Below are 26,812 nucleotides of genomic sequence, written 5' to 3'. Positions count from 1 at the left end.
CAACCTACATTATATGGAGTTTAAGTTCAACAAATATTAATCTTTTTACAATATTCTGCTATGTATTTATTTCTCCCTGAATATGATCCTATCAAAACTATGTAAATTACAAAGGAGCTACTATTCGAGGCTGATTTAGATCAGAGAAAGGTCGGCCAAGGTGTGACAACAGCTGTAGTTATGACGGCAGATTTGAGGAGACAGAAAGCAGTAACAAGTAGTTCAGGTGGTTATTGCTCTGACAGAATATTGTCAACTGACACATCAATGACCCTAAAAATGCAGAATTGTATGAAAACCTTATTTCCATTCTTTTATGTAGATGCACCCTACAAGTAAATAATCACCCTCTATTTACCATAGCATAGTCATTTAAGAAGTTTATACCCACATTACACACTTTTGCAGATAGCTGTATCTAGGAAAAGTGCAAAGAGGTGTAATAATTCAGAGAGCTTCAATGGCACACTTATCCTAAGACTGATATGACTATACCAGTACAAACTAAGCTTTACATGGATTCCTAGTTCATACAGAAAGCTAGTTTGCTATGTAAGAACAAACCTCAGTTTTTTTACAGGTATTGCTGGATTAATCTTACTTCTCCTGTAACATGGCATTCTTATTTTAATGATGTGCTTCTACTACAGACCTTGCCAAAATCAAGCTTTAACAGTTCATCAGAAATCCTGCTGAATAGTTGTATTTTTATGCTAAAAGAAATGAGTTTTTCACCCCTCTTTGTACAGTTGTGGGAAAAATAAAATTCCACAGACAAAACCAGAGATTTCTGGAATTAAGTGATTACTAACACTGCAACAAGCTCAATACAGCTCTGATAAACATGCCTTAGCAAATGCCCACAAATCACACACTGTAGATACCAACAATTTGCAAGCAAACTGCAAGTTGTTTCATGCAATTTTGTTGGTTCACACTCCAGTTCTTATTAAACTATGGGTGTTGTATCTCTTATAAAAGTGCATGTGATAGCATCATTGATCTTTCAAGGAAGAAAAGATAATACTCATTTCAATGTGTCCTTCATACCTTTCATATTATTATTTAGATGCTAGAAATATGCTCCACATCTATAGAGATTCGCAAAATAGTGAACACCTATTCGTTTGGAACAAGAGAAACAACTAGTCTAATCCATTACACCCTCGTCTCACGCATATAGGGAAAGAAACCAAAATTTTATGCTTGTTCTTCTGTGGAAGTGAGCATTTCACCTGAATGCCTCTAGGTCAAATAAGCAAGAAACCACAAAACCCAAGTGGTTTCCAGACCCACATTCAGGTGTACAGTGAAGTTGGGTTTATGGCTCCACATGAGGGAGATGGAGACATGATAACATAACCAGGCTAAAGGCAGCTCTGTAGTTTCCTGAAGAGCATACCTATTACCTCTGTGATTTAAATCCTTCTTACAAGAAGTCTCAATAGTTGCATGAGGCAGCTTGTGGTATGTTTCCTTACTCCTTGCCTATAGATACCAGTGGTTTGCCTCTTGTGCTACACACAGAAACAGAGTGCCTTTAGGGTCTCTGTGCCTCAGGCGGTGGTGACAGTGCACGCTGGGTGCTGCTGCATTCCCATCATGTGGACTGGCTCTGCTCCACTGCCTGGTGCTCAGTGCATCAGCCATGAATGAGCTCACATGCAGCCAGGGCTTAGCAGGCTCAGACCAGACCACGCTGGGAGACCCTGGTCAAGCCCTGCTAAGGGCAAGTGACACACCCATACCTGACAGTGAACACTCCTCGCTGCCCCAAGTCACAATGTCTCCTTTTGAGGTTCTTCCACAAATGCAGACCTGCATCAATCCATCCCAAGGTCATTTTGTTCCTTCCTACTCCACAGTGTAGGTTGTTGTGAGACAGTGGTATGAACCCTGATCCATTCTTGAGCCACAAGGCTCAAAACTTGCCAGCTCAGAGTCCATGGTCTACAGCCAGAAGCCCTCCCAAATACAGCCATTTTTGCACCAAGTTTTAGCTCACAGAGCTACAACTCACACAACTCCTACATCTACTAGTCTCCAACACAGTCATCACAACAGCAGAAATTTTGTAGGGGTCCTCTCAGCTGCATGAATTTCTCTTCTTTTTGTGAAACTAATCTAACACCAAAGCAAGCACCATGAGTATCTCAAGTCATACATTTGAGTATAAACATACGCATTTCTCATTAACATTGTAGAAATGAATTTTAGGTGAGAGGCACCCTTTTAGTCATCCTCCAGGGGTCGTTTTTCAAATGACTGTTCAAATGTAGAAAATGCTTTTATACTAATTTTTCTACAAGAATTAGTGTTGCTCCTGAGAAACTTCAGTTTGACAATAAATCCATATTTCCAAGTAAACAGTTTGATAGTTAAATTAATATTTTATTTTAAAATACTCCAATGTGGCTTCTATTTGGCAGTTTGTTTCCACTGTGTACTGCAACACCTTATAGTTATCCCCTTTTGAAACACTGCTTTTATGCATAGTTTATAATCAGTTAATATTTTGTATTTAATAATTTAAAAGTACATTCATAACAAATCAATATACTTTAGCTTTGATAATTTAGTTCACTTATGAACTTGCATAGCACAGAGAAGCCTTAAAGAAAACTTCATTTAAAATTAAAAACCTATGCTTAATGAATGATAACCCATAAATGTTTACTTCTTTTCTGAACACTAAACTGATGAATCTTGTCATTCATACAAAATTTGAAGTGGAAAGTAGATTAAAAGCATGAATTAAAAGCATTGCATACTGATTAGGCTCCACTAACTGAAATACAGCATTAGATTGAGCTATATTCTCTGATGGACTTGCTATATGGATACAAAATGCACAGACATTATTCAAGTAAAAGATTGTCTATTAATCTTTCATTATTATTAGGTATTTTAACAGAAAACAATGCATTTTTCATATTTCAGTCCACTTAGATAGGTACTCTTATGTCTCTATAACAATCATCCCTGATTTGAAAACCATCTTAAAATCACACAAAACCAATAAGGGCTAAATATGTATGGTATCATCATCTTAGGATCACATTTTCATTAGTTAAAAAAAACAACCTGGGAAACTTTGTCTGCTTTTTTGCCTATTTACATACAATATTTGGAGCAGCTCAAAACACTCTGAGCAGCAATGAAACACCAGAAAGACCTTGGAAGATGCAGAAAGACATCAGCCTATCCAATTACATGGGCACACATGCAGAAGCTCACTTTTGCCCTGACAAGGATAGAAATGTTAAAAATGCTCACAGTTTGTGTCTAAATAAGTTTTCTCCAGTCTTCCAAAGAAGCTCCTGTGTAACAGCTGATTCTATCAGCTTTTATCAAAGTGACAACAATGACAAATAAAACTTACTCTGGGCTTCATTCCCAGCCTGATGAAATAAATGTAAACACTCCCACTAGCTCCAGCTAGTTGAAGTCACACAAAGTGTTCAAATGACCCAGGCAACAGGAATGATGCCCTGGTACATCAGTCCTGCCCACCCCTGTCCAATGCCATCTTTTGTCCAATCTCCAAACCAGATTAAAAAACCTCAAACTGTGTAATAAATGCAGTTCATCTGTACAGGACTGTAAAGTTAGCCAGGAGTTTATGTCTCATCTAAGGCAAATTCCATTCAAAACGATATGCAATATTTGATAACTTCAGTGAATAGTTAATTTCCATACTTCACAAGATTGGTACACCTATATTGTTAATTACTGCTTAATTTACTGCTACACATGTAAAAATCATAATCCTAGCTTAACAGAAACAAAACATCAAAGCAAATTGTTTCTCTTTTTTAGACTCTTTCCTCTGTGCATTAGGGGTGAGAATTCCCAGTATTACCACATCCAGTGTAAGCACAACACATACTTTTCATTACTAAAATGAGGATTTGCCTTGGCTATTTTCTAGTGCACCAGTATGTTAGTCACCTCATATTAAAATATTACAATAAGTTCCTGATATCAGTTAAAGTCACAGATCTTGATTAGAAAATTTTCTGAGAGAAAAAGGACTATGAAGCAAATCAGAGTGATTTCTCCAAGTCTGGAAACAGACTTCTCAAAGACCCTGATAACCAAAAAGTACAAGTCAAAAAGGATCTTATCCCTTCCAGTGCTGCTACCTGTGAGTCTGTTAGCAACAATGAGCAAACACAGTACAGGTCAGTATGACTCTCACCATTCAACAAAATTAGGTGCAACACCCACAGGTGAGACACAGGATGTGGAGGTGAAAAGAGATGCTGGAGAATACAAGGATTTGTATACAGCATGCTATTTCACAATAGCCAAGACACTGCAAAAGGAAACAAAAAAAGAAAACAAAAACAACAAAAAACATATAATTCTTCCGTCAAGAGTAATTAAGGTACAGTCTCCTACTTAGCCACACAATTGAAATGACAGGTTGTAATAAGATTTAAAACTCAACATCTGTCCTCTCATTCTGCCTCTGATCAGTAAGGCAGCTTTAGTCTTCTACAAGCTCTGATAACAATTTCAAGAACAAACCAAAACTGCCTACATACATCAGCATGCTTTTATTTACACTACATCTTTTAGATCTATACAATCTAAAAGACACATGAGCACAGGAGTAGTATCTAGCTGAAAAGACAAAACACCACAACATAGTTATCAAACTATTTTTCTTCCTGCAGATTTATTTTATTCCAACAGCACATTTTTATTTTGTATTATCATTCCTACAACCTATCTATCTTTCACAGGCCGGGGAAAAAAAGATCAAATTACAGATGTATATTCCTGACCACAAAAAAATTGTTTTAGCTTCCAAATGCCAAGATTTGTTTTTGCATAAATTTTTAGAGCACTTTATCATTTTATATTTAAAATTTAGCTGCTGCATTTTTAAAATAGATGTATGTACAAAAAGCTGTGCTAGAAATGCCAAGCTCTGACCACACATCAAAAACTTCATCCTGAAACCTTTTCAGCAACAACCATAATGAGCTGCAGGAACTCCATCCTGGCTAGAAAATGCACATCATTTTTCACTGATTGTAAGACAGGTGGGGAAAACTATCAAATTTCAAAATGTAATCTTACCTGGGTCCAATATTCAGGCATGCAAAACTTTGGCTGTGACTTCAGAGTACAGGAAAAATATAGTCATTTTACTGAGAAATCTAGGTGTTGGGCTTTAAACTTTATGTAGCCAAACAGATATTCAGTGATTTATCAAAAAATTCATCACATTAACACCTCTAGGACTTAAACATACTTGTAAGTTCTCCACCTGAAATTTCCAGTGCAAGGAAAAGTAATTAATTTAAAGGCATTCTTACAGATTTAATTTCATTTTCTTGTGTTTTAAAGCTGTTTTCCTGCAAGGAGTGCATAACAGAAAGACTCTGACATGTACACACAGAATAGTTTTGTAAAATCAAGGATACTTTCTGGCTTCTTGCTGAGACACCACAGCCTACACTTACTACGAAATGGCACCCTCATCTCCACGCCATAGGTCAGGCTTGCACTTTTCCCCCCAGCCCTGCTCGTTTAGGACAGGCCGAGGTGCTTCCTGTCAAGGCGAACATTCACAGCAGCAGTGGCAGGAGCCTCTGCCAAGGAGATCAGCAAGCAGCAGAGGCAGAAATGCAGAGGAATCGGAGAACTCTCCCTGCACACCAAACACTTCGACACACGTTAGTTACATCTCATGCAAAAAATGCATCCAGATTAGGCTGAAGTACTTTTAAGCTCCAGTTCTCTGTGGGAATAGAAGCTGAACAGAGGCTAAGGCTAAGAGGGAAGAATCCAGATAACTACAAGTTTAGAAAGCCAAATAAACACTGCATTTTGCAAGGTCTCAAGTATCTGTCAGTCCCCCTGGTTCTGACATGCTGCCATTAAACCTCAAAGAATTGAGCAGTTTAACAAGAGCTCAGTAAAGAAACATCCTTACAAATATGCTCATAATTAATCTTTGAATATAATTATATTATTCATTCATTCCAGCAACCAAACTGAACACCGTCCTGTTGCATATGTGCTTGTAGAGAAAGTCCCTTTGTGCATGGGGAAAGCACAGCCAAAACCAAAGTGATGGAGACTCTCATACTACCCACCCATAATTTTTAACATATCAGGGTGTCCCCATTGTAAAGGTGGTAACAAATTCACTGATGCCACTATTGTGGCCACAAAGTTAACAAATGGTAGCCAAGAATCACACTACTACTGACATATTCAACAACATCAACCACATGCAAAGCAAGCAGTAGTATAGCAGCATAACCATTTGCAGAAGCAAAGAGTAATTTTATTTACGCATTTTTTAAGGTTATCAGATCAATAAAAGTACAAATTTAAATGTTCCTTCTATTTGTTATTCCTTATCACTGTGCCAATAAAGTTTGGCAAACACATCAACTATTCAAAACATTATTACATGTATAGGAAAAGTTTGCTTTTTATTGCCTTGGCAATTTTTCATTAAAATATACTTGAAGATGCACAGGTCCACAGTGTCCATCCAGCAGTCTGCTTTTTGTTTCTGTTCCATAGACTGTTTTCTACTCTATTAGTGAAAGAGCACTATCCAGCTATTTCATTTTTTCTTACTCTAAGCTCTGCCATGCCTTCTACTCATTAGAGTTATGCTTTTTCCATATACTAGAGATGAAGATTGTAGAAATACTACTAAAGAGCATAAACTAAATAAAACCTAGGATGTTTATACTTCCTTTGTACTGATCAGCTCTGAAAACAATCTGTAGAGGAATTTCTCATGGAACAAGGGCATGATATCCTTGATGGTATTTCTTCACAGGAACTGGACAACCCTGGCCTACAGAGATTATTTAGTTACAGATTACAGAGATACTTTAGTTACTTTAGAAGTATTTAGGACATCCTTGAAAAGACAATAAGCTTTGTACAAATGCAATAGTCAATGCTGGACGCTGAAAACTGTCACGTACTATAACCTGATCAGACACTTCTAACATAACAGCCAAACGATATGTGATTTGTAGATGCAATCATACTATGTTAGCCAATGAGTGTTAATTAGCTATTGTATTACATAAGCCAATAAGGCATAAAACATGAATAAATTAGACAATAAAGGAGTATGACATCTAGCCATATTGGTTTGAGTGTCATTACTCCAGCCAGTTCTCCATGGAACCCTCTTCAACAATCAACTGCTTCCTTATGTCAGCAAGTACACATGAATGACATCCTTACTTATTATCAGCTTCACTTTGATGATCTCTGAAGCACCAAAGGTGGGGGGGGAAATATATTATGAAAAGTCATTGTTTCTATAAAAAATAATCCTTCCATTTACATTTTACAATGTTCAATATAAACCACTACACTGGGAGAGAGAGGAAAAAATATCTGACACCTTCATATCTAGTCCCTGCAACTGAAATAACTTTTTAAGTACCAACTGATGCAGAGGTTCTGAATTTATTGATGGGTATTGGTATAGAACAAGAGAACTGTATTTTATTATAAAAGTCTACCTACCCAGTGTAGAGTCCTCTTCCTAGAATTTGATTTACTTGATTTGATTTATACTAAAGCAACTTTATTACTATTCACTTTACTCTCGGTAATTAGAAAAAGACATCTCTGTTATAACAGCTGATTCTGGATCACAAAAGTCATGTTTATGAAAATACTAGTATCTCAGCTGACAGTGTGAGGTTGTGTGTAACCCTGGATAAAACTACTGCATTAAGGGTAGAATTCAACTTTGAACACAAACCAGATAGCCTGGTTTAAATACATTAACGCCTGCTTTTACAGGTTGTCTAAATCGTGTCAACAAATTCAATTATAAACCAAACATTTTTACATGCATCAAAAAATACTCCTGGACTTACACATCTGGGTAATATGACTGACATAGTGGAATGATTAGGAGGTTGAAGTTAACCATACATATTTCCTGTAGGGTTTGGCTGTTTATTCCAGAATAAAATTAACATTGACTTAATTTTGCATAAACCAGCAGCAATTCTGAGTGGAAGGTTTAGTCGATGGTATTGTCTTGCTGTAGGATCTTATACAAGTATTCAACCAGCTCATTTTCATTAGCTGGCCATATTAGTGGACTACAACTTAATAAAAGCAGCAAGCTGTTTAAATTTTATTTCTAGAGAATCTTGTAATTGGGCCTGATACATTAGCTTGATTTAGTGCTGCTCCACTGCTGGCAACTGTAGATGGCACTGCTGTCTGTGCAGCTCTTTTTAAACACCTAGAGCAGGCAAACAGAGAGAACAACAGGCAGAACTTGAACTTGCACTAGCACAGCAGTGCCTCCCTGGGCTGTCGATCCAGACGAAGCAGCAGTCCCCCATGGCAGCACATCATGCCCACCAGGCACACAACAGGGGATTCACAGGGTAGGTTCACCTCTGACCTGTTCAGAGGTGAACAAGCTCGAGAGGCAGCTGCTGGCCACTGCCCTGCTCACATGCTTTCGAGGCAGGATGACTAGCATCACTTTCCATCATGCCTTAGCTTGCCTAGATTCAGTTTTGTAGCTCGCATGGGGATTGGTTGTGAGTTAACTGGGATCAATTTCTATTGAAATAAACTTTATTTTAAAAAGAAAAAGAACAAACAAACAAAGAAAAAAGTCACAGACCGGGAAATACCCACCTACAGTATACTTAATCCTGTGGTGAGTCTCCTAAACATGTAAAGTTTAAGCAGATGATACCAAAACCCTTACCAATATGACTGAAACAGGAGAACACTTTCTTAGTACAGTGTCTTTATGAGACAAAGTCTGAAGTGACATTTCAGCAAATACTATATTTATTATACCAAAACTCCATATAATAGTATGGATTTACCAAAAAAAAAAAAAAAAAAAAAAAAAAAATGGCCACTGCTTCACTGCTTTCCTAAATTCTTCACATTACAGTCTAACCCTGACTAAAGCAGCACCCTATCAGGATTACAGTGACAGCACTCTTGGCTCTAAATATCATCACAAGGAGCCACAAATACTTAGATACTTCTTATACCTTTCAGTTGTCATGAATACCACATTATTAATAAAAAGAATACCCATGAAAAACCTTTCCAAATAAAAGTTTTTTGGAAAAAAAAAAATTGTAAATGCCAAAAAAAGAAAAAAAAGGCACAATGATGTCTTCAACTTAACTAAATAATTCAGTTCCTGGAAAAATTTCATAATTTTAAAATCTCTTATTATGATAGTTGAAAATAATGTAGTTTTCCCACATTAAACCCTAGTTATTTACTCTGTAACATTTTGTCTGGTTTTTTTTCTGTCCCATTATGCTAAAGGAAAGAATCTTTCATACTGTGGTATTTCCTATAATTAAAGAGGCTACAAAAAAGGTCTGTTTGTATGTTAGCATAGATCATTTGTTTATATTTATGGAAAAAATTATCAAGTTATTAGGGACTGAAAAGCTCTGCAATCTTAGAAGCAGCTAAAAAGCTGAAAAGTGTTAAATAATAGCAATCCTCTGAGAGGCATAATGCCTCTTTTACACATCTCTTACATACAGGACCTTTTAAAAAGCAGTGAATGAGAGATGTAAAAACCTACTTTTCCTCTAAAATTTAATATACAAAATGAATCTGTGAGATTCAGAGTTCCTATCTTGTTTTTGAGCCTTGAAATACCAATGTTCTTTCTATCAACTGTTTTGTCTATGAACTCTAGACTCCTTTCCGCTGGTGCAGAACTGGAGAGCCTATGCTGGATAATTCTGTTGGAGAAGAGTCCCAAAAAATGTGGATGAGGCTGATCCTCCCACAGATTTAAGATATTTTGAAATCCCAGCTGCCTACTTGTCATGGCCCAAGGGGGCCAGTGATTGCCATTATGTACAAGGAGTAAGGGCTGCTTATAGCTCAGTTGCCTTGAGCCTCGCTCACCACATTTACTTCACTATCCTAGCAGAAAAACTCTGTTTCTTTATTTTTCTCATTTGTCAGCAACCCCATAGGTGTTGTGGGGTTGCTGACAAATGAGAAAAATAAAGAAACACAACCCCTATGGAAGTAGCAGGATTTGTACAGAAGAGATTCAGCCACAGCTGAAGCGGCACCACTACTCCATCCACTTGTTTCTGAGAAGATGGAGGTGCTCATAAATGATAAAGAAGGGCTGGTGCAAAGCATCTGCAGGAAGGCACGTTTCACCCTTTCTCTTGATGTAGCACATCCCTGTACAGTACAGCAATGAAAATGCTATCTCCTTTTATTTTTTTATGTATACATATATGTACACCTCACTCATCACTGCAGTTACCCCAGAGCAAGCCTGCTGCCCTCCAGAAGCATGAGAAGTCTCAAATGAGAGCAAGTAAGCTGCGTATAGGGAACTGCACTCAAGCCCAGAGGTCTTAAAATTCTTTCAGTCTGGCTTCAGTGAATGGAAAGCCAGCAGTTTTCTGAGAAAACTACTCCTTCCTTACATCCACAACATTCTTGCTCTTTTCTTTTGTTATAGAGTACAACAAAATTGGGGAAGCCATACAAGTGTGCATTAACTCAAATTGAGGCTTGCCCCTTATCAGTATACCTTTACTTTGTCACTTTACGAATGGAAATCTTTAATGAATAAAAAATTTCCTGATGCTGCACTGAACAAGCAGTTTCTGGCTAACAGCTGCCCTTTAATCACAATCTTAATCACAAGCAGCACTCTAATGAGCTAACCAAATCCTCAGATTTTCTTGAAGAGATTTGAGAATTTAAGACCCAATTAAACTATAATGTCAGCCAGCCAAATGCAATGGCATTGTCAGTCATTATATAAGAAGACTGCCACATAATAAATCCTATATTTACTCATGAAAACAACAAATTTCTTTTCTAGTGCTATGTTTCCAGCACCTATTTTTTATATGCAGTAGTTAACCCAAATGAATGACCAATGTTTAAATCCTCTTAAGTGGATATGACATATTATCTTGTCCCTTAACTGGAAACAGGTCAATTTAACCAGTGGCTGTGACAGAGGAGACAATTTTACTCTGGCTGAGCTTCCACATTTGGAAATATCATTGCAAAAAAAAATTATGCTTTTACATACAAAATGTAATTCAGGAAGACAAGCTCTTTACTGTGCCGTGAACCTAACCCCAAACCTGGAAGAAACACAAAAAAGACAACAGTAAAATCTAGCCTGTTAACAAAAAAGTCAGTCACATTGATTAGTTCTAGACCCAACCTATCTAGGACCATACAAAAGTACCAGCCACGACAGCACTTAAGCTTTTTCACAGAACAAGAACAAATATACAACAGATGGATGGACTAAATCAGAGGTCAGTCTGTCATCAGCTCCATTTTTTCTAGGCCTGGGTAAACTCAGAGAGCTACTGCCAGCCTGGGGTAACACAATAATGTTTCTCCATTCAGTGGGGGGCTTTTGTCTAAGAGCTGCCAAGGAGCTCTGGCCCTGCTTTTTTCACCCCAGCAAAGGTCATGCTGGAATGCTGGCAGCAGGGCTTTCCTGGGAAAACTCAGTGAAGGTAACACAGCACCTCTGTTTGAAGCATTTTAGGGTTTATACATGGTCCATTATTTGACCTAAGTAATAAATTTATCCTCACTCTTTCCCCAGATATTATGTTACTCAATCACCCATTACCTGTGTATGCTTTTTAGTGCTGAAAATATGAAAGGAAAAATACTTTTTAAGAGTAAGAAGATGTGATTGCAAATGAGCTCAAAGTAGCAGATGAGGAAATGTAAAAAAAAAAAAGTAACTGAACAGATTTCATGTTGCCTTCAAGTATCATTTTGATTTACATTAAATATTTACGGGTAAGTAATTTTTAAAAAATAAAGTATCATTAAGATTATTGTTTAAATGTACATAGTAGGTGACAAGTACAGGACTATAAATATAAGCCCTGGTTTACATTAGGGTAAGCTTTGGACATTAGCTGGTTGATAAAATTGATACTTTGGGTATTTTCAAATCACCAAAAGAAATCTCAAATTTGTTTTTAAAAAGTAAATAGCACTAGTAACTGTCTGTAAATAGACTTCTATACTCTATATGTAAGCATGTGCACATACTGCTATACAACCTGGACAATTATAAGACTATATTTAAAAAGTAGATTTGTAGTTAATGCAGTCTGACTAAATGAAATCAAAATTTTCTTTGCTCTAATACCTAAAAGAGATTCCTGGACAAAGGCATTCACTTGGGACTTGTAGTGGGAAAGAAGTGCCCTATGATTGGCATCTTCTATACTCTTGCTCTTTATCACTTATTGGCAAATCCTGCAAAAAACATCATCTGCAGGAGAGCTAAAGCTGAAACAAAACCTAATCAGTTCGAAACTTCTCCCATGTCTAAGTTCAGATACTAAGACACATAAAGCATTCAACAGGAGATGCTTGCATAATCATGACTACAGAAGTGAAAATATACTTTTGCAAACAAGTTTCATTATCCATACTCCTCCATTTTTGACTAATCTAAAAATAATTCTAACAGAGAGGAGTTTCTACATCTTTATAACTGGAATTTTTAATTTGTGTATTGTCTATCACAGAATAACTCTCAGAATCCATAAACTAGGTAGTGGCATACTGGAAGAAGACAGTTCTTCTCCCAGAGTATTTAAAATCTATTAAATATTGCTTTAATATTACTTAGTAGGAAAAAAAACCCAGGATGCTATCCATAAGAAAAAAAAAAGGAAACTATTAAAAAGAAAAAGAAAAGCATAAAATCATCACTCTGCAAATTGTAAATTTTAAAATATTATTTGCTTGTATATGTGCATCAAAGTGCAGCTGTATCTAAAGTTAGAAATGACAATCAATAAGTTAGTAGCCTCCTAAATCCCATATTTTTCAGGAGATATTACTCATAATTCAGTCTAACAAAAAGTGATATGGGTTGGGATATGTGGAAATGTGAAAAGTTAAACAATGACATCTAATTATGCCTTGGGATCCTATTTCTAATGACCCAGATTTGTGAACTATTTCCTAAAATTATTTTTTATCTGTCCAATAAAGCATTACCCAGAAAAACACAACAATGCTACAGTGCACTAACATCAGGCAATATTAAGAGTACATCATACACAAAAGACAGTTCTCCAAAAATAAAAGACATTTTAGTCAATTTTATAAATTTAAGGTGCTTCTTATATGTCTGCTTCGGAACTTTCAAAACTTTGAATGGTTTCTAGAGGAGAATGAAGATGACAAGCTTCCTGCACTTTTGAAAACCTGGTTTTCTTTTGCTAGTACATAATTTCAGAAGCTAGAAATGTAAGTAAACACCAAGTACTGTAAGATTCATAAAACACAATGACAAGTGACACTACAACTACATATTATGTCCTTTCAAAATCACATTGATTTACAAACTATGCCTATGGGTGCACCAGAGATCCATCCATCAGTTACTTCACAAGCAATGGCTGAAAGCATTTTGAAATTTTTGTATCATTGAGATGGCTGGGAAATGGAAAATCATCTGGATATTCCAGTCATACTGATGTAATGTAGGCAGCCAAGCATCACAGCAGGCTTCCTACAGAACAGACCTATAGCCTGCTTTCAATGTTTTTGGATAACAGTCCCACAACATAGCGAGGCATACCCAGAGGTTGTGGATAGCACCCTGTCACTACTGCTTTAATCAATTTTAAGTAGTGAGAAGAAGGATCTTCTTATGTACCTGCGTCATTCCACTTTCTGTCATCCAAAGCCGTGAGCTGGCACGTCATAGACTACTGCTAATTAAGCATCAGGGGCATATAAACAAAATAATTATCCCTGGACAGGGATACGCTAATGCTAGTCCCACGCAAGCATTACAACAGTAAAGGGATTCCAAACAGATGAAGCCAACAGTTCAGACTGTCAACTCACTGCACAGACAAGGACTGGAGTTAAGACTCACTCCCTGGACTACTCCAAGCATTCAGGATATGAAATACTGCCCTCACAATATTTTTTTTTTTCTCTACTAATGACCCAGATTTCCACAATGGGCAAAAGTTCTTACCTAGTGCAGAGCTGAGTTCTTATGCCACCCCTTATATCTTGCATTTTTTCACATAAATAAAGAAAACAAATACTGATGAAAATGCTGTTACATACAAAATAAAGGGGAGAGAAATAAGTAAGGGAAGTAGCTGAAAGATCACACCAACAATCAGTCAGTCTTGTGGGTTGGATCTTTGAGAAATCCAGACAAAAGGAAAGAGAGAAACACTGTGAGAAACTATGTTCTTCTGTACCACTAACATTTCTTTTCCTGACTTTCTCATCAAATTTTACAGGACCTACTCTTCAGATAGAGAACAGAGTACTCTTGCATGTTCACTTCTGTACTGAAGTCTATGTTCGCAGCCTTCAGTAAAGCTTTTCTTCTTCTGTTTCTCAGTAAGGTAAAATAGTGTAATTTATCTATATGCCTCACTGAGAGGTTGAAGTTTGAAGTTACATTACAATAGGAGGTATTGTAGAAATGCTGGGTATGTTTCAGTAAGAAGTATTAAAATTATTCTTTAGAATAAACTACTGTACCCCAAAATGAAAATCCTCCTGCACTAAGTTTTCTCACACTATGGTATAGGCTTGCTGGTTTATATTCAAGATTATTCACATTCTGGATAGAGGAACAGATTTAGACTTTGTTGTTTTTGTTGGTTTGGATTTTTTGGGCTTTTGTCTGTTCTTTGGGTTTTTAAAATCATCTTATCAACCAAAACAAAAGCTCCTAAATTAGGAGGTTTGAAAGATCAATGAAAGATAACACAAATTTATATACAAGCAGTTAGATTTCCAAAAAGAGAGTGACAATGCTCACTTACTTAAACAAGTACAAACAAAACTTAGTATCAAACTCAGTAGCACCTGAGTCTACTTACAGATGCAAATCAGTTGTAAAATTTTATTTTTAAAATGTCCTCTTTTTGTAAAAATCTGAATATAATTGGCAAACCCCAAAAAAACATTGATTTGCAATTAATTTCACCTCATTCTAGAAACAGCTTATCCTCACTGTTAATCAAATATACTGTATATCTTATCTATTATAGGGAGTTAAGAAATAAATACTTGACGAAAATGCAGCATTTTGTGAAAGAATGGTTATACAAGCATCACAAGTCAGGAAACACACAGGTATTCAAACTTGTTAGCAAGAAAAGACCAGGTTGAGTCGGTCTGATCTCACTCCCTCTGGAAACAAAGTTTCAGATTCATACAGTGCTGAAACAGCCTTGGAAACTGTTGAGTTTGTAACTTATCGATGCATACGCAATAGGTACTGAGTAACAAGATATTTCGGCTGCAATAAAAACTGAAAATGCAGTTCTGAGAATAATATAATACCAGGCAGAAAACTCTTAAAACAGAGATCGAATTGGTGCTAAGAGTCTCTAAAGCCAAGAAAAGCACAGGGAATATTACACTGTGGGATTAAACTGCACATGTGTGCAGATACTTCATCTGGCATGCAGGCACACTTCAACAGAAATTTAACAACAGTCAATAACAAAGAGCAGATACTTGGTAAGAGCAGTCAAGGCAAGACAGTAGAGTATTAAGAAGGCATAAGCTGCATCAAAAAAACTATCTTCCAACTTAAAATATTAATTACAAATGAAATGGTTAAAAGATGCTAAAATATCATCAGCTGACTTTGCAAACATAAGAGTAGGAAAACTAGCTTAATTAAACTAGTTTAATTAAAACTTTCTTATAATTTCTAATTGTATATGTCGCTGTTCAAGTACTCAGTTGATGAAAAATATAAAAATAAATTTTGAAGTAACACAGCACTTTTATTAATTCACTTAAAAAAAAAAAAAAAAAAAAAACTACAGAAATGTACCTGTATATTTCTTACAAATCAAAATCAGGAAAGAAAGTTTACTTATGGACGAAAGATGTCAAAACTCAATTTCAAATTGCAAAACCAAAACACATACAGACCATAGCAGATCCTGGCACAGAGTTCCCAGATAATGCAAATCCTCAGCTTCCAGGATGCAAAGGAAGTGCACACTCTTGTGCAGAAGCACACCTCTGGATGTAGGTGTCTATTGTGATGGTACTTTGGTTGAGAGCATGTTCTTTCATAACAAATAGCATTATGAGAGCTGTCATCATCATTGTTTACAAGCAGAATCCACCATACAGCTCCTCTGGGCTCACGAACTATCTTTATCACCTTTTATACTACTTTCTACACCGTTTCTAGGAAAGATCCCTAATTCTGTATGGGGTTCTGTGAAAAGAAGGAGCAACTGAAGAGATAATTGCCAATAGCCCTGAACAAGCTCTGCTTTTTTTTTTTTTTTTTTTTTTTTTTTTTTTTTTTTTTAACTAACACACACAAAAAAGCAGTGTAGCTTTACAAAACCTGCATCACTTTCACAACTTGCACTGAAATTTAAAGGAACTGGTGTATAAAACCACAACAGAACCCGCTCCCGCTCCCAAACCTATGTGTGGGCGCTGCTTGTCCAGGTGAAGTTTCTCCGCCCGGGGCCGCTCCAGCGCCTCGGCCCCTGCGGCCGCCCTGACCCTGCGCAGCCCCGGCTGCCGCGACCCCCGGGCTGCGCGCAGAGGGGAGCGGCGCGGCGGGCCGAGCCCCGGGCTCCTACCTTGTTCGAGGCCATTTCGCTGACGGAGTGCCTGGTCTGCAGGGTCTCCAGCTGGTCCAGGCACCAGTCCAGCTCCTCCATGGTCTCGCTAGCCAGTTTTTGGTAGGCCTCCTCTGCGAAGAGACAGGGAAAGGAGCGCTCAGTTCGCAAGCGTTTCGCGGGGAGCGCCAGCGCGCCCATCCTCTGCCGCCGGGTGCCCGGGCACGGGCGCTGCTCCCTCATTCCGCCGGGCCGCCCTGCCCCTCCGCCGGGCCGCGCCCCGCGGAGGCACCGGGCAGGCACCGGGGTCCTGCCGGGCTCGCCCCTCGCCGCCCGCCCGGGGCCGCTGCCGCCCGCAGCGCCGCCCCCTCGAGGGAGGCGTCCGGGGCCGCGGCTGCCGAGCGCGCCCGCGGCCAGCCGCTCTCCGGGCGGAGCGCGGAGCCGCCCTCCCCGTCCTCCTCTTACCTACCGACCGCGACACCATCAGAAATTAGCCGGGTAACCTTTATAGAAGCGTAGGGGAAGGTGCAGGAGCACATGTAAGCGCTCCGAACAACGCCGGCCCGCCGAAGCGCCAGCTGTCAAAGGAGTGCTCGTATAACTGCACTTGTATTTATTCTAACCCAAAGCCTGTGTGTGTGCGTGCTAGAGCAGGCACAAAATATTGCACTTTGGCTGTAAGCATAAAAGAACAGATGAAAACTGGATATAGGAACACAATATGGAAAATGAACCGAATAATGGTATGGAAAAACCATGGTTTAACCTAAACTGCTAAATATTCAGTTAGAACTAACTGTCTTGCAGAAGTTTCAGTTAAAGACAGGAAGACATACCCTTCTTCAGAAACTCCACAACAACCGGAAATCTGTTGTCAGTATGCAAATAATTTAAGGAAAATAATCCTATATACAGCGTGCAAGCCTCACCTATCAAGCCTGGCTATTTTTCATTCTAATGTAGATCTGAAGGCAAGAATGCTTCTCCACATTGAACTCAGAGCTGACTGAGTTTTAGCTCAGGTATTGCATCTTGCAAGCTGTGTATCTGAAACATCAAGTTTTGAAACTGCTGGCATGGACACATCTAGATCAGCTACATGCAAACATTCCTCCAAGTCAGAGAAATGTTTCTTCCGTGCACTGGTTTTGAACATCTGTAACATTTCCCTTGACTTGTTTCACATCTATAACATCTCTCTTAACTTGTTTCACATCAAATTAACCTTATTTTCAAAATGTCATACAAGCAAAAAATCAGGAAAATAAATTAACTAAAACTCCTTTTCAAATAAAACATCCCAGGATGGACTACTGCCAAATAGCTCAGTGCATTACTGTACAACATCCTGGATGCTAGACCTGTATCTTTTTATGTTTCTGAACACATGCTTAGAAACTTCAAGTTTCCTCACAACTTTTAAACTTCACATACTTGTGGCTATTGCAAAAACACCACACAATTTTGAATAAAGTTCACTGTCATCTGGAAAAAGAAAATTAACACAAGGAGAAGTTTGAATGGAGATTAATTGGCAGAACCATTTAAAGAAAATTTTGCAGTGCCTGCCACTTCAGTAAACACATTAACCAGCACTCAGCAAAAACACTTCCCATTAAATTGTAAACTCTGTCATTCAGATGCATATTTACTACAAATTCTCTCTCATCCAAACGAATTCCCTGGCCAATAAAGTCAGCCTGTTTCTCTATTGAAAGTGAATGCATGATAGTCTTTAATACAACACATATCACAGATCACCAGTTCTTGAACACAGTAAAACAAATTTGTATGATGTTATTTTCCCGCTAGCCTGAAGTCTGCCCAACAGTAATTCTTGAAAATCAGGTATTGGGAACCATGTTTTTCTTAACAAGATCTTCCTTCTCAGCATCCCTTCTAATATGTAAGAGAGTATGTAGATAAGGTTTTTTCCCTCGAATATGGAAACAACAAAATAAACCCAAGGGATAAAATATTTAGGTAAAACTAATAAATACTCAGTTTGCTATTTATTTAGCAAAAATATATACATTATCAATGGCACCTTACATTCAGGAATCTTTGTCTACTATTTACCTTAGCAGTACATCTCAAAGCACATTAGAAAGCAGAATCCATCACTCACAAGTACATCACCCTCAGGTTGCGTCTTAGAATCTCCCACTTCAGACTGCCACACTTCAAGAGTCTGTGACTGCTGTGGAGGCCCGACTGACCACTCAGGCTAAGGAAAATTCTGATGGCCAATACTAGGTTTAAGATTTGCTGGACTTGGCACCTCCTGACAATTCTTAGAACTCAGAGCTGTCAGACCAATCTTAAATGGAAATAAAAGGTTTTCTAAATGATGGCAAAGTACCCATCAAACAAGCACACCTGCAGTTCTGAAGGGCAGAACAACCGTAGGAAAGCTTTTTTCTGAACAGTACCAAAGCTCTAAATTTGGCCCACACTTTTGTTGTTATACAATGTGGTGAAAAATGTTGAGGTTAACAGCTTTTCAAATATAACACTCTAGTGCCACTAAGCTAAGAATAAAAGAATAATTATCAGCTGTGCAGCTTTGAGAACCTCACAACACAGTTTCTGACTTCTCTGTTACCTCTAAGATAGCACCCTGTAATTAGATCCAGGACTGATCTACCAATAGGATTTTTTGTTTTAGACACGTGATCGAGCTTTCCCACCCAGACGATGCAGTCTTAAAACAGATTGACTTCTGAAAATGATAGGCATCTTGAAATGTCAAAGGTTCTTTAATGTCTCATTAGGCTCTCGTATGAGGAAGAGACACTTTAACACCAGCTGCTTTAAGAATTTGCGTGTTATTTTGTATATGCTTTTAGAAAAACGGAAGTGACAGCAAGTGTTGTCTTTTCAGTTTACAGGTTAAAGGCAATTCCAATATATGTAGCTTTCAGTATCACACATAAGGAAAAAAAAAAAAAAAAAAATGAAAGGCTAGCAGAAAGAAAAAGCTCTACCATAATAATTTGGCACTGCACAGCTATATTTTTAAAGCGTATTCTATTGTCTGTGTTTATGGAAGTCTTGATTCTTAGCACAGTGCCTAACACATCACCATAGATGGCTGTACTTTAACTCACATGGTTATTTGGGAACAATTCCTGTTCAAAAATTTTGAAGGGAAAAAATTACTTCATGGCAATATTTATGTAGAGTGTCCACTTTATGTAATGGTTTGTCATGATTTTAATATATTAATTCATATATATAATTCATTATATATAATACAGTAACATAATTATTACTATATTATGATAGTAGTTATTCTGCTACTCCTGGAGAACAAAGAGCAATATTATATTTTTCTGCTCAACTAGAAAGGCACTCAAGTGTATTTGTAGTAATCTTTGTAGTATTTTAATGAATTTCAAAACAGCAAAATCAAAAAATAAGTACAGATTCTTCATTATTGTCTGATCAGTTGAGATCATCTAAGTGATGCAAAGATCCTGGAAAAGATCCTGACTCAGCAAGCACACAGTAAAGGCCTTGACAACATGCCTTAAAATGGGAGTGTCTTGGAGGCAAGACAAGAACTCTGCTAAGCAGTGATTTGATCCAGAGGTTCTTGGCATGTGTACTGTCTTTTGGATCTGCAGGCTGCTGGAAGAAGCTCTGAAATCCTTGAGGCTAAATGAACGGAAGATACAACCAGAAAAGGAAAGTCTAAGAAGGTGTGCACCCCCTGATAAACAATGCTAAAAATAAACTGGTAAAAACAGATGAAAAGAAAGTTGAGGTACTAAGCAAGTTTTTGTCACAATCTTCATTTCTCTCTTTGCACATCTCTTGAGACGACAGACGGATGGGGACTGGGATAACAAAGCCATTGTAAGGGAAGATCACGTTTGTGACTACTTAAGGACCTCTAACATAGATAAGTCTATGTCAAGGTTACTTCTGTGCCTGGTAAGATCATGGAACAAATCCTCCCAGAAGCTGTGCTAAGGCACATGGAGGACAGGGAGGTGACTTGAGACACCAGCACAGCTTCACCAAGGGCAGGTCCTGCCTGAGCAATCCAGTGGCCTTCTGTAGTGGACTGGCTGTGTCAGTGGACAAGGGAAGGGGTGTGGATGTTCTGGACTTCTGTAAATCCTTTGACATGGTCCCTCACATCATCCTGCTCTCTAAACTGGAGACAGATGGATTGAAGAAGTGGATTATTGGGTGGATAATGAATTGGTTAGATGGTCACATCCAGAGGGTTGTGGCCAAGGGCTCAGAATCCCAGCAGACATCAGTGACAAGTGGTGCCCTCAGGGGTCTGTACTGGGACCAGAGTTATTTAACATCTTCATCAGTGATGTAGACGGAGGGATCAAGTGCCCCTTCAGCAAATTTGCAGATGGCCCCAAGCCGAGTGGTGCTGTTGACACACCTGACGGATGGGATGCCATCAAAAGGGACCTGGACAAGCTGGGAACATGTGGTCCATGGGAACTCCATGAGATTTAATAGCCCAAGTGCTTGTGCTGCATCACGGTTGAGGTAATCCCTGGTATCAACACCAGCTGATGAACAGACCCAGAGCAGCTCTTGGAAGAAGGACTTGGGGCTGCTGTGGCTGAGAGGCTGCACATGGTCCAGCCATGGCACTCACAGCCCAGAGAGCCAAATGTGTCCTGGGCATCCAGAGCCCCGTAGGCAGCAGGGGATGGAGGGGATTCTGTCCCTCTGCTCTGCCCTGCTGATACCCCACCTGCAGGGCTGCATCAGCTCTGGGGTCACAGCACAGGGAGAACATGGAACAAGTCCAGAGGAGGCTACAAGCATGATCCACAAGCATGATCAGAGGGATGGAGCACCTCACCTATGAGGAAAGACTGCGTTAGGATAATTTAGCCTGGAAAAGAGAAGTCTTTGGGGTGACCTAATTATGGTTTTCCTGTATCTGAAGGGAACCATCAAGGAAGATGGAGAGAGGCTTTTTACAAGAGAATGTAGTGACAGGACAAGGGGAAATGTCTTCAAACTGAGTGAAAGTAGGTTTAGATTAGGTATTGGGAGGATATCTTTATTGCAGGGGTGGTGAGACACTGGAACAGTTTGCCCAGGAAAGCTGTAGATGCCCCATCTCTGGAAGTGTTCAAAGCCATGTTAGATAGAGCTCTGGGAAATCTGGTCTGGTAAAAAGAGGCCTTGCCCATGGCAAGGTAGTAGATGATCTTCCAACCCAAACAGTTTTCTGATTCTGTGATCTACTGTGAGATTCAAACCCTGGACATCATCCCTGAATGTTCTGCCCATCTTTTTGCTCTCCAGCCTACTGCTTGAAGTTTGGAGCAACAGAACTGCAACCAAAATTTTCAGTTTCTCTTACAAGTACCATTTCAATAAAATCCTCAGCGGTTTAAATCAATAAGTTCTTCTGTAAATGAGGATATTCGTACTTAGGGACTTAACTGATGACCTAAAATTGAAGTGACTAATATATTTAGTTAATATTGAAAGTTTCTATTAATTCTAGGCATGTTAGCTCTTATTCAGCACAGAAATAGCATTAATTTTCTTGTAACTTATTTTTTTTTTATATATCTACTAAGAAAATCACATGTATTGTGACTTAAAAGGGTACCTTTGTTGATAAAATGTAGTTATGACACTTGTTCAACATCTAGAAATTTGTGCTCATCTCTCCACAATCACATTTAATCAGATTTTAGAATGAGCATCTGGGAAAACCACTCAGCTGCAGCAGGTTTCTCAGCAAGTGTCTTTATGGTCCCACTCATAACACTCATTTTTTCCATGCTAGGAATATTTCCAAGTTTCTTCTCAAAGTAAAGAAAATATTCCTTATACATGTTAGTAGCCTTACACATAGAGAGATTGTCCAAATGACAAGGATATACTGCTTTATACAAGTAGCACTAGCCTTAGGCTGTGAAAACTGCCTTATTTCTTTGAACAGAGAAGGTAGAAACTTTCAGGGTATAATAGGAGGAAAATTATAAATTCCAGTTTTGCTCAACTTTTCAAAATACTTGATTATAGTTACATAATAAAAAAGGAGTGCATAAAGAATTGTACAAACAAAACACATATTAAATGAGGATCTAGGAAAAGGTAATTTTTATTCCTGGAACAGATTTTATTTCTCTCATTGCCTTAGAACATACCAAATATCTCATGCAACAATATCTCTGTGTACTAAGACTATGTCAAGGGCAAAAGGATAAAAAGTATATGTTTATATTGTTATGAAACCAGGTAACAAAAACACTGCAGATACCTAGGAAGAACTTACAGGGCTCTTGACACAGTCCTATAAAAGTTAGTTTAGAGTAAATAAAACACTTCTGATTCCTTTAAATAAAAAGCTGTATCATTAGCCTCTCACTATGTGGTCTGGTATCCCTGTGTGACTGCTAACTCGTAGTGGCTTTTTTTTTTCTGTAATCATTTTATGTATTTCTTGGAAAAAATGTCTGGAACAAAGTTACTCGTACTGATATAATTTTCCCCAAAGTCTACAAGAATTTCTGCATGAAGTATTTACAAATTTGGCTAAACAAACAGTCTTGAGATTCCAAACTAAGGCAGAATATATATAAAAAAAAAGGGTTTTCTCTTGAAGCCAAGCAGGAAAACATGCATACAGTACAGACAATATATTTAAATAATTTACTGTCTCAATGACAAAACACACCAAAATTTTGTAGTGTGAATGTTTAAATCCACTCTTTGCTATTATCAAATATCCAGCAAGGCCAAATGAATGTATTTTTTGTTACCACTCATCCCTACCCAGTGCTCCTTTCCCCTCTGACCAATTTGGCAAAGTACTAACACATTCCTTACACCACTGCCCGTAAGAATTTGCAGTAGGACCACTGTCACTTACTCACTGACAAAAAGAAGTAAGCATTTTCATCATGCAATCAACTTGCCCAAAATGAAGAAAAAGAAGGAAGCTCTTGATTTTCAAGTAGCTCATGTAGCACAATGTCCTTTTAATGTACTTTAATTGCTTTTGTAATGAAAAATCTTAGTTTTGAAAAAAAGGTCTGTTTCTTTTTAAAATCTCTTTTTCTCCTAACAGCTATGAGAGAATTGTGTCAATTATATTCTCTTGTCAACAAGGAGTTCAGTAGTGGATTCATTGCTCAAGTTGCTTTCTTATCCTATTTTTATATCACAGAAAAAATATTTCTTCTACTGGAGAGGATATATCCTCAAATCAGTTTCTGCTGTAGTTGTAAGCCAGTTTCTTCCAAGTGGAGTACTGCTGTTGATTCGACATGAGAGAAGTGAAAGGTGTTCAAAATGGAAAAAAATCAGAGACAACTAACTAAACAGGGTGTTCCCTCTGAACATTGAAAAACTTTCACTGCGAGGGTGACTGAACATTGGCACAGGTTGTTCTCTGGAGTCTCTATGCATGTAAATCTTAAAAAACGATCAGGACATAATCTAGGCAACCAGCTACAGCTGGCACTGCCTAAACAGGGGGATTGGACTATGTGGCCTGCAGAAGTCCCTTTCATCTTCCACCATTCTGCAGTTAAATTAGCAATTGAGAAAATAAAAGCCATTTTTGTAAAAAAGTGGGTGGTTCAAATGGCAATGCTGTCATGTTTGCAATTCTATTATAGTCTTTGTCCTTGCCAGAAGGGATCAAAGGATATTACACTGTTTCCATCAGGATTTTGCTGAAGAGCTCTTTTCATCTATATTGGTATGGACATTATGATGAAAGCAAGAGATAAAAATCACTAAATGTAAATGTGTAAAATTTCACTATTAAAAAGACCACAATGTTGTGTTCTGGCTTTCTTAGGACATATAAACAGCTCAAGTTTTTATCAAAAAGTGCTTATTAGAAGTCATCAGCTTCACTTTTAAGCAGATTACTATTGTTTTTGCCTGAGATGTCAATAGCTCAAAAAACTAGCAACTCTGTTCTGCAGGAAAATGTTTATTATCAACTGGAACTTGCTTAGATCAAGTTTAAATGTGAAAATTGGGGGTTTTATCTGGGAAAGAACTTTATTATGTTTGTTTATGTGGGTTTGGGTGTCCTTCAGAAACTTTACAAATACATATTAAGATATCACTGTGGAATAAAATAAAAATAAATTTATTGGTAAGTACAAAAGCAGATAAAGTCTGTTTCCTTAAGTTTTTGTGTCTTTGTGTAGTTGACTTGACTGCTGAACTCCCTGACATGCAGTGGTGCAGACTGAGCTCATTCAGACGCCAAAGTCTAAAAAAGTTTTATCTGTCTTTGCCAAAAACCTGAGTAGAATTCATGGTGTCTGATAAAGTAGGAAAACTGAATGAAAGCTTTTCAAGAGTTAAGGCATTCACTTTGTCTGTTCTTCATATAAATCCTCTTGTGTCTAATAAGAAATGTGCTCAAACTGCATGTTGTGGGTGTTGATTCATTTGTTTGAAGACAGCGTTAATATGCTCTTCTATAAATTCACAATTTTTGCAGGGTTTCTACTTAATACATTTAATAAATCATTGCCTCACTATCAGATTTAGCTGGCAGTGGTCAGTGATTTCAAAAGTTAGTAAGTGTCTGTTTGCAATAAACACCTATTTCCTAAGGGAAGCATTCTAAAATGTCCCACTGTTTTTGGTGTTAATTATAATTTGAAAGAGAGATGCCTGATATTGCTAAGATAAATAATTTAACTGATGGCAAGACTGAGCAGAGAGAGGTTTTATCTCAGAACCTCAGATATTGCAAGAGAGCGGAAAATTCTCAGCCTTGCCCCAGCTGTGTAGCAGGAAGAATGCTTTCTTCCCAACAAAGCAAAAGGAGAAATACAAGAATACACAAATTCCATCATCTTTATTTCCAAAAGCAGAAAAAAGAGCAGCAGCATGAATCAAGTTTCCTCTTTTTCAGTGAAGCTGTTCTTCCCTCCACATAAAATTAGCTGGATTGTATTTACATGGCACAGAGGTGCTAGGTTTTTGCACTCTTCCCTAAAATAAGAACAGAGGCAACTAGCAAACATCCCTTTTAGCTTCAATATTTATTTAGTTTTTATTTCGTTTTTAAAGCTTTGTTCTCAGGTCAAGTGGTGTCTGAATTAGCCTTTGGGTTAGGAACACACTCCTTATCACTGAACTCTCATGCCCTACTAATGACAATGGAAAAATGTGAAATTCTTGTCTGAATGGATAGTCTTTACAGATTATTCCCAGTGAATATGTGCTGAATCAGACCCTTGCTCTACAAAATGCAAAGATCATCTCCTCCATCTCTTGTAAAATTCCATACTTCTCTGTGACAGTGCTGAAGAAGTGAATAATCCTTTTGCCTACAAGTATAAAACTAAGATGGTAGATAAACTCTGGTTTTAGGTAATTCTAACAGAACTTTTACTATTGTCATCAATATTCTTATAATATCCTTGATTTTAGCATAACTACTTATAAATATATTCAAAATATTATTCTAGTAGTACTCAAGAGACATATTCAGGATTAGATGGTACAATTCATAAGAATTCTGGGTCTTCTCCCCTATTTTTTTTTCTTTTAATGTTCTTCCAATATGGATAAATAGGAAGAGATATGGATAAATAGGAAGCTTCTTCCCTTCTAGATCTGCAAGTAACCAGTATATTTTTTCTTCTCATTTTGCTTTGTGCCAAACCACAGGATAATATAAAAGACAAAGAATGTAATAAATAAAAATCAAAATAGACATTAAAAAACCCCAACCCAAGTAATATGATTTAACATACAAAACACAAAATTGAATCATGGAAGTTATCAAAAAATTTTTTTTAAAGAAGGAAAAAAAAAGGTAACAGTTTTAATCCCAGTAACAAAATTCATATGTGGACTTCAACATTTCCAGAGAATGCATTTTAAAATCAAAATAAAATGTCCTGAGATCTGGGGGCAAACACCACTTTTCTCCTGAAGAATTAGAGCATCAGCAGCTGATTGGAGTGGAGCTCCTCTACATGTTGCTGGTGAAATCAGTTTACCCAAGGGAAATATAAGTCTTTCAACATTTTTCAGGGAAAATTATCAGTCATCAGTTAAAATGCAAGCATAAGATTTAATAAGATACATACTTTTAAACTATATTATTAAGCAGTGCCAGGCAAACTCCAGTATGGATCAACCATGGGCCAAGGCTGAGTCTGTCAATGACAGTGTCAATACCTTTGGGAGACTGT

The 26,812-nt window shown here is 37.7% G+C and overlaps 1 protein-coding gene across 7 annotated transcripts in view; it reads right to left on the bottom strand.

Annotated features, from left to right (window-relative positions):
* PDE4D (phosphodiesterase 4D) overlaps positions 1 to 26,812 on the bottom strand; it is a 348,860-nt gene that overhangs the window by 30,533 nt on the left and 291,515 nt on the right. For 6 of the 7 annotated variants that reach the window (XM_021534338.3, XM_021534341.3, XM_021534342.3 and 3 more), the window contains one exon: positions 16,650 to 16,762. The exons of the other annotated variant lie outside the window; for it this stretch is intronic. In XM_021534338.3, the coding sequence (XP_021390013.1) occupies positions 16,650 to 16,762 (113 nt within the window). The remainder of the gene's footprint in view (positions 1 to 16,649; positions 16,763 to 26,812) is intronic. 7 annotated transcript variants of the gene reach the window in all.

This window comes from Lonchura striata, chromosome Z (assembly GCF_046129695.1).
Source record: "Lonchura striata isolate bLonStr1 chromosome Z, bLonStr1.mat, whole genome shotgun sequence".
Taxonomy (NCBI): Eukaryota; Metazoa; Chordata; class Aves; order Passeriformes; family Estrildidae; genus Lonchura; species Lonchura striata.
This window is presented reverse-complemented; position numbering and strand designations above follow the sequence as displayed.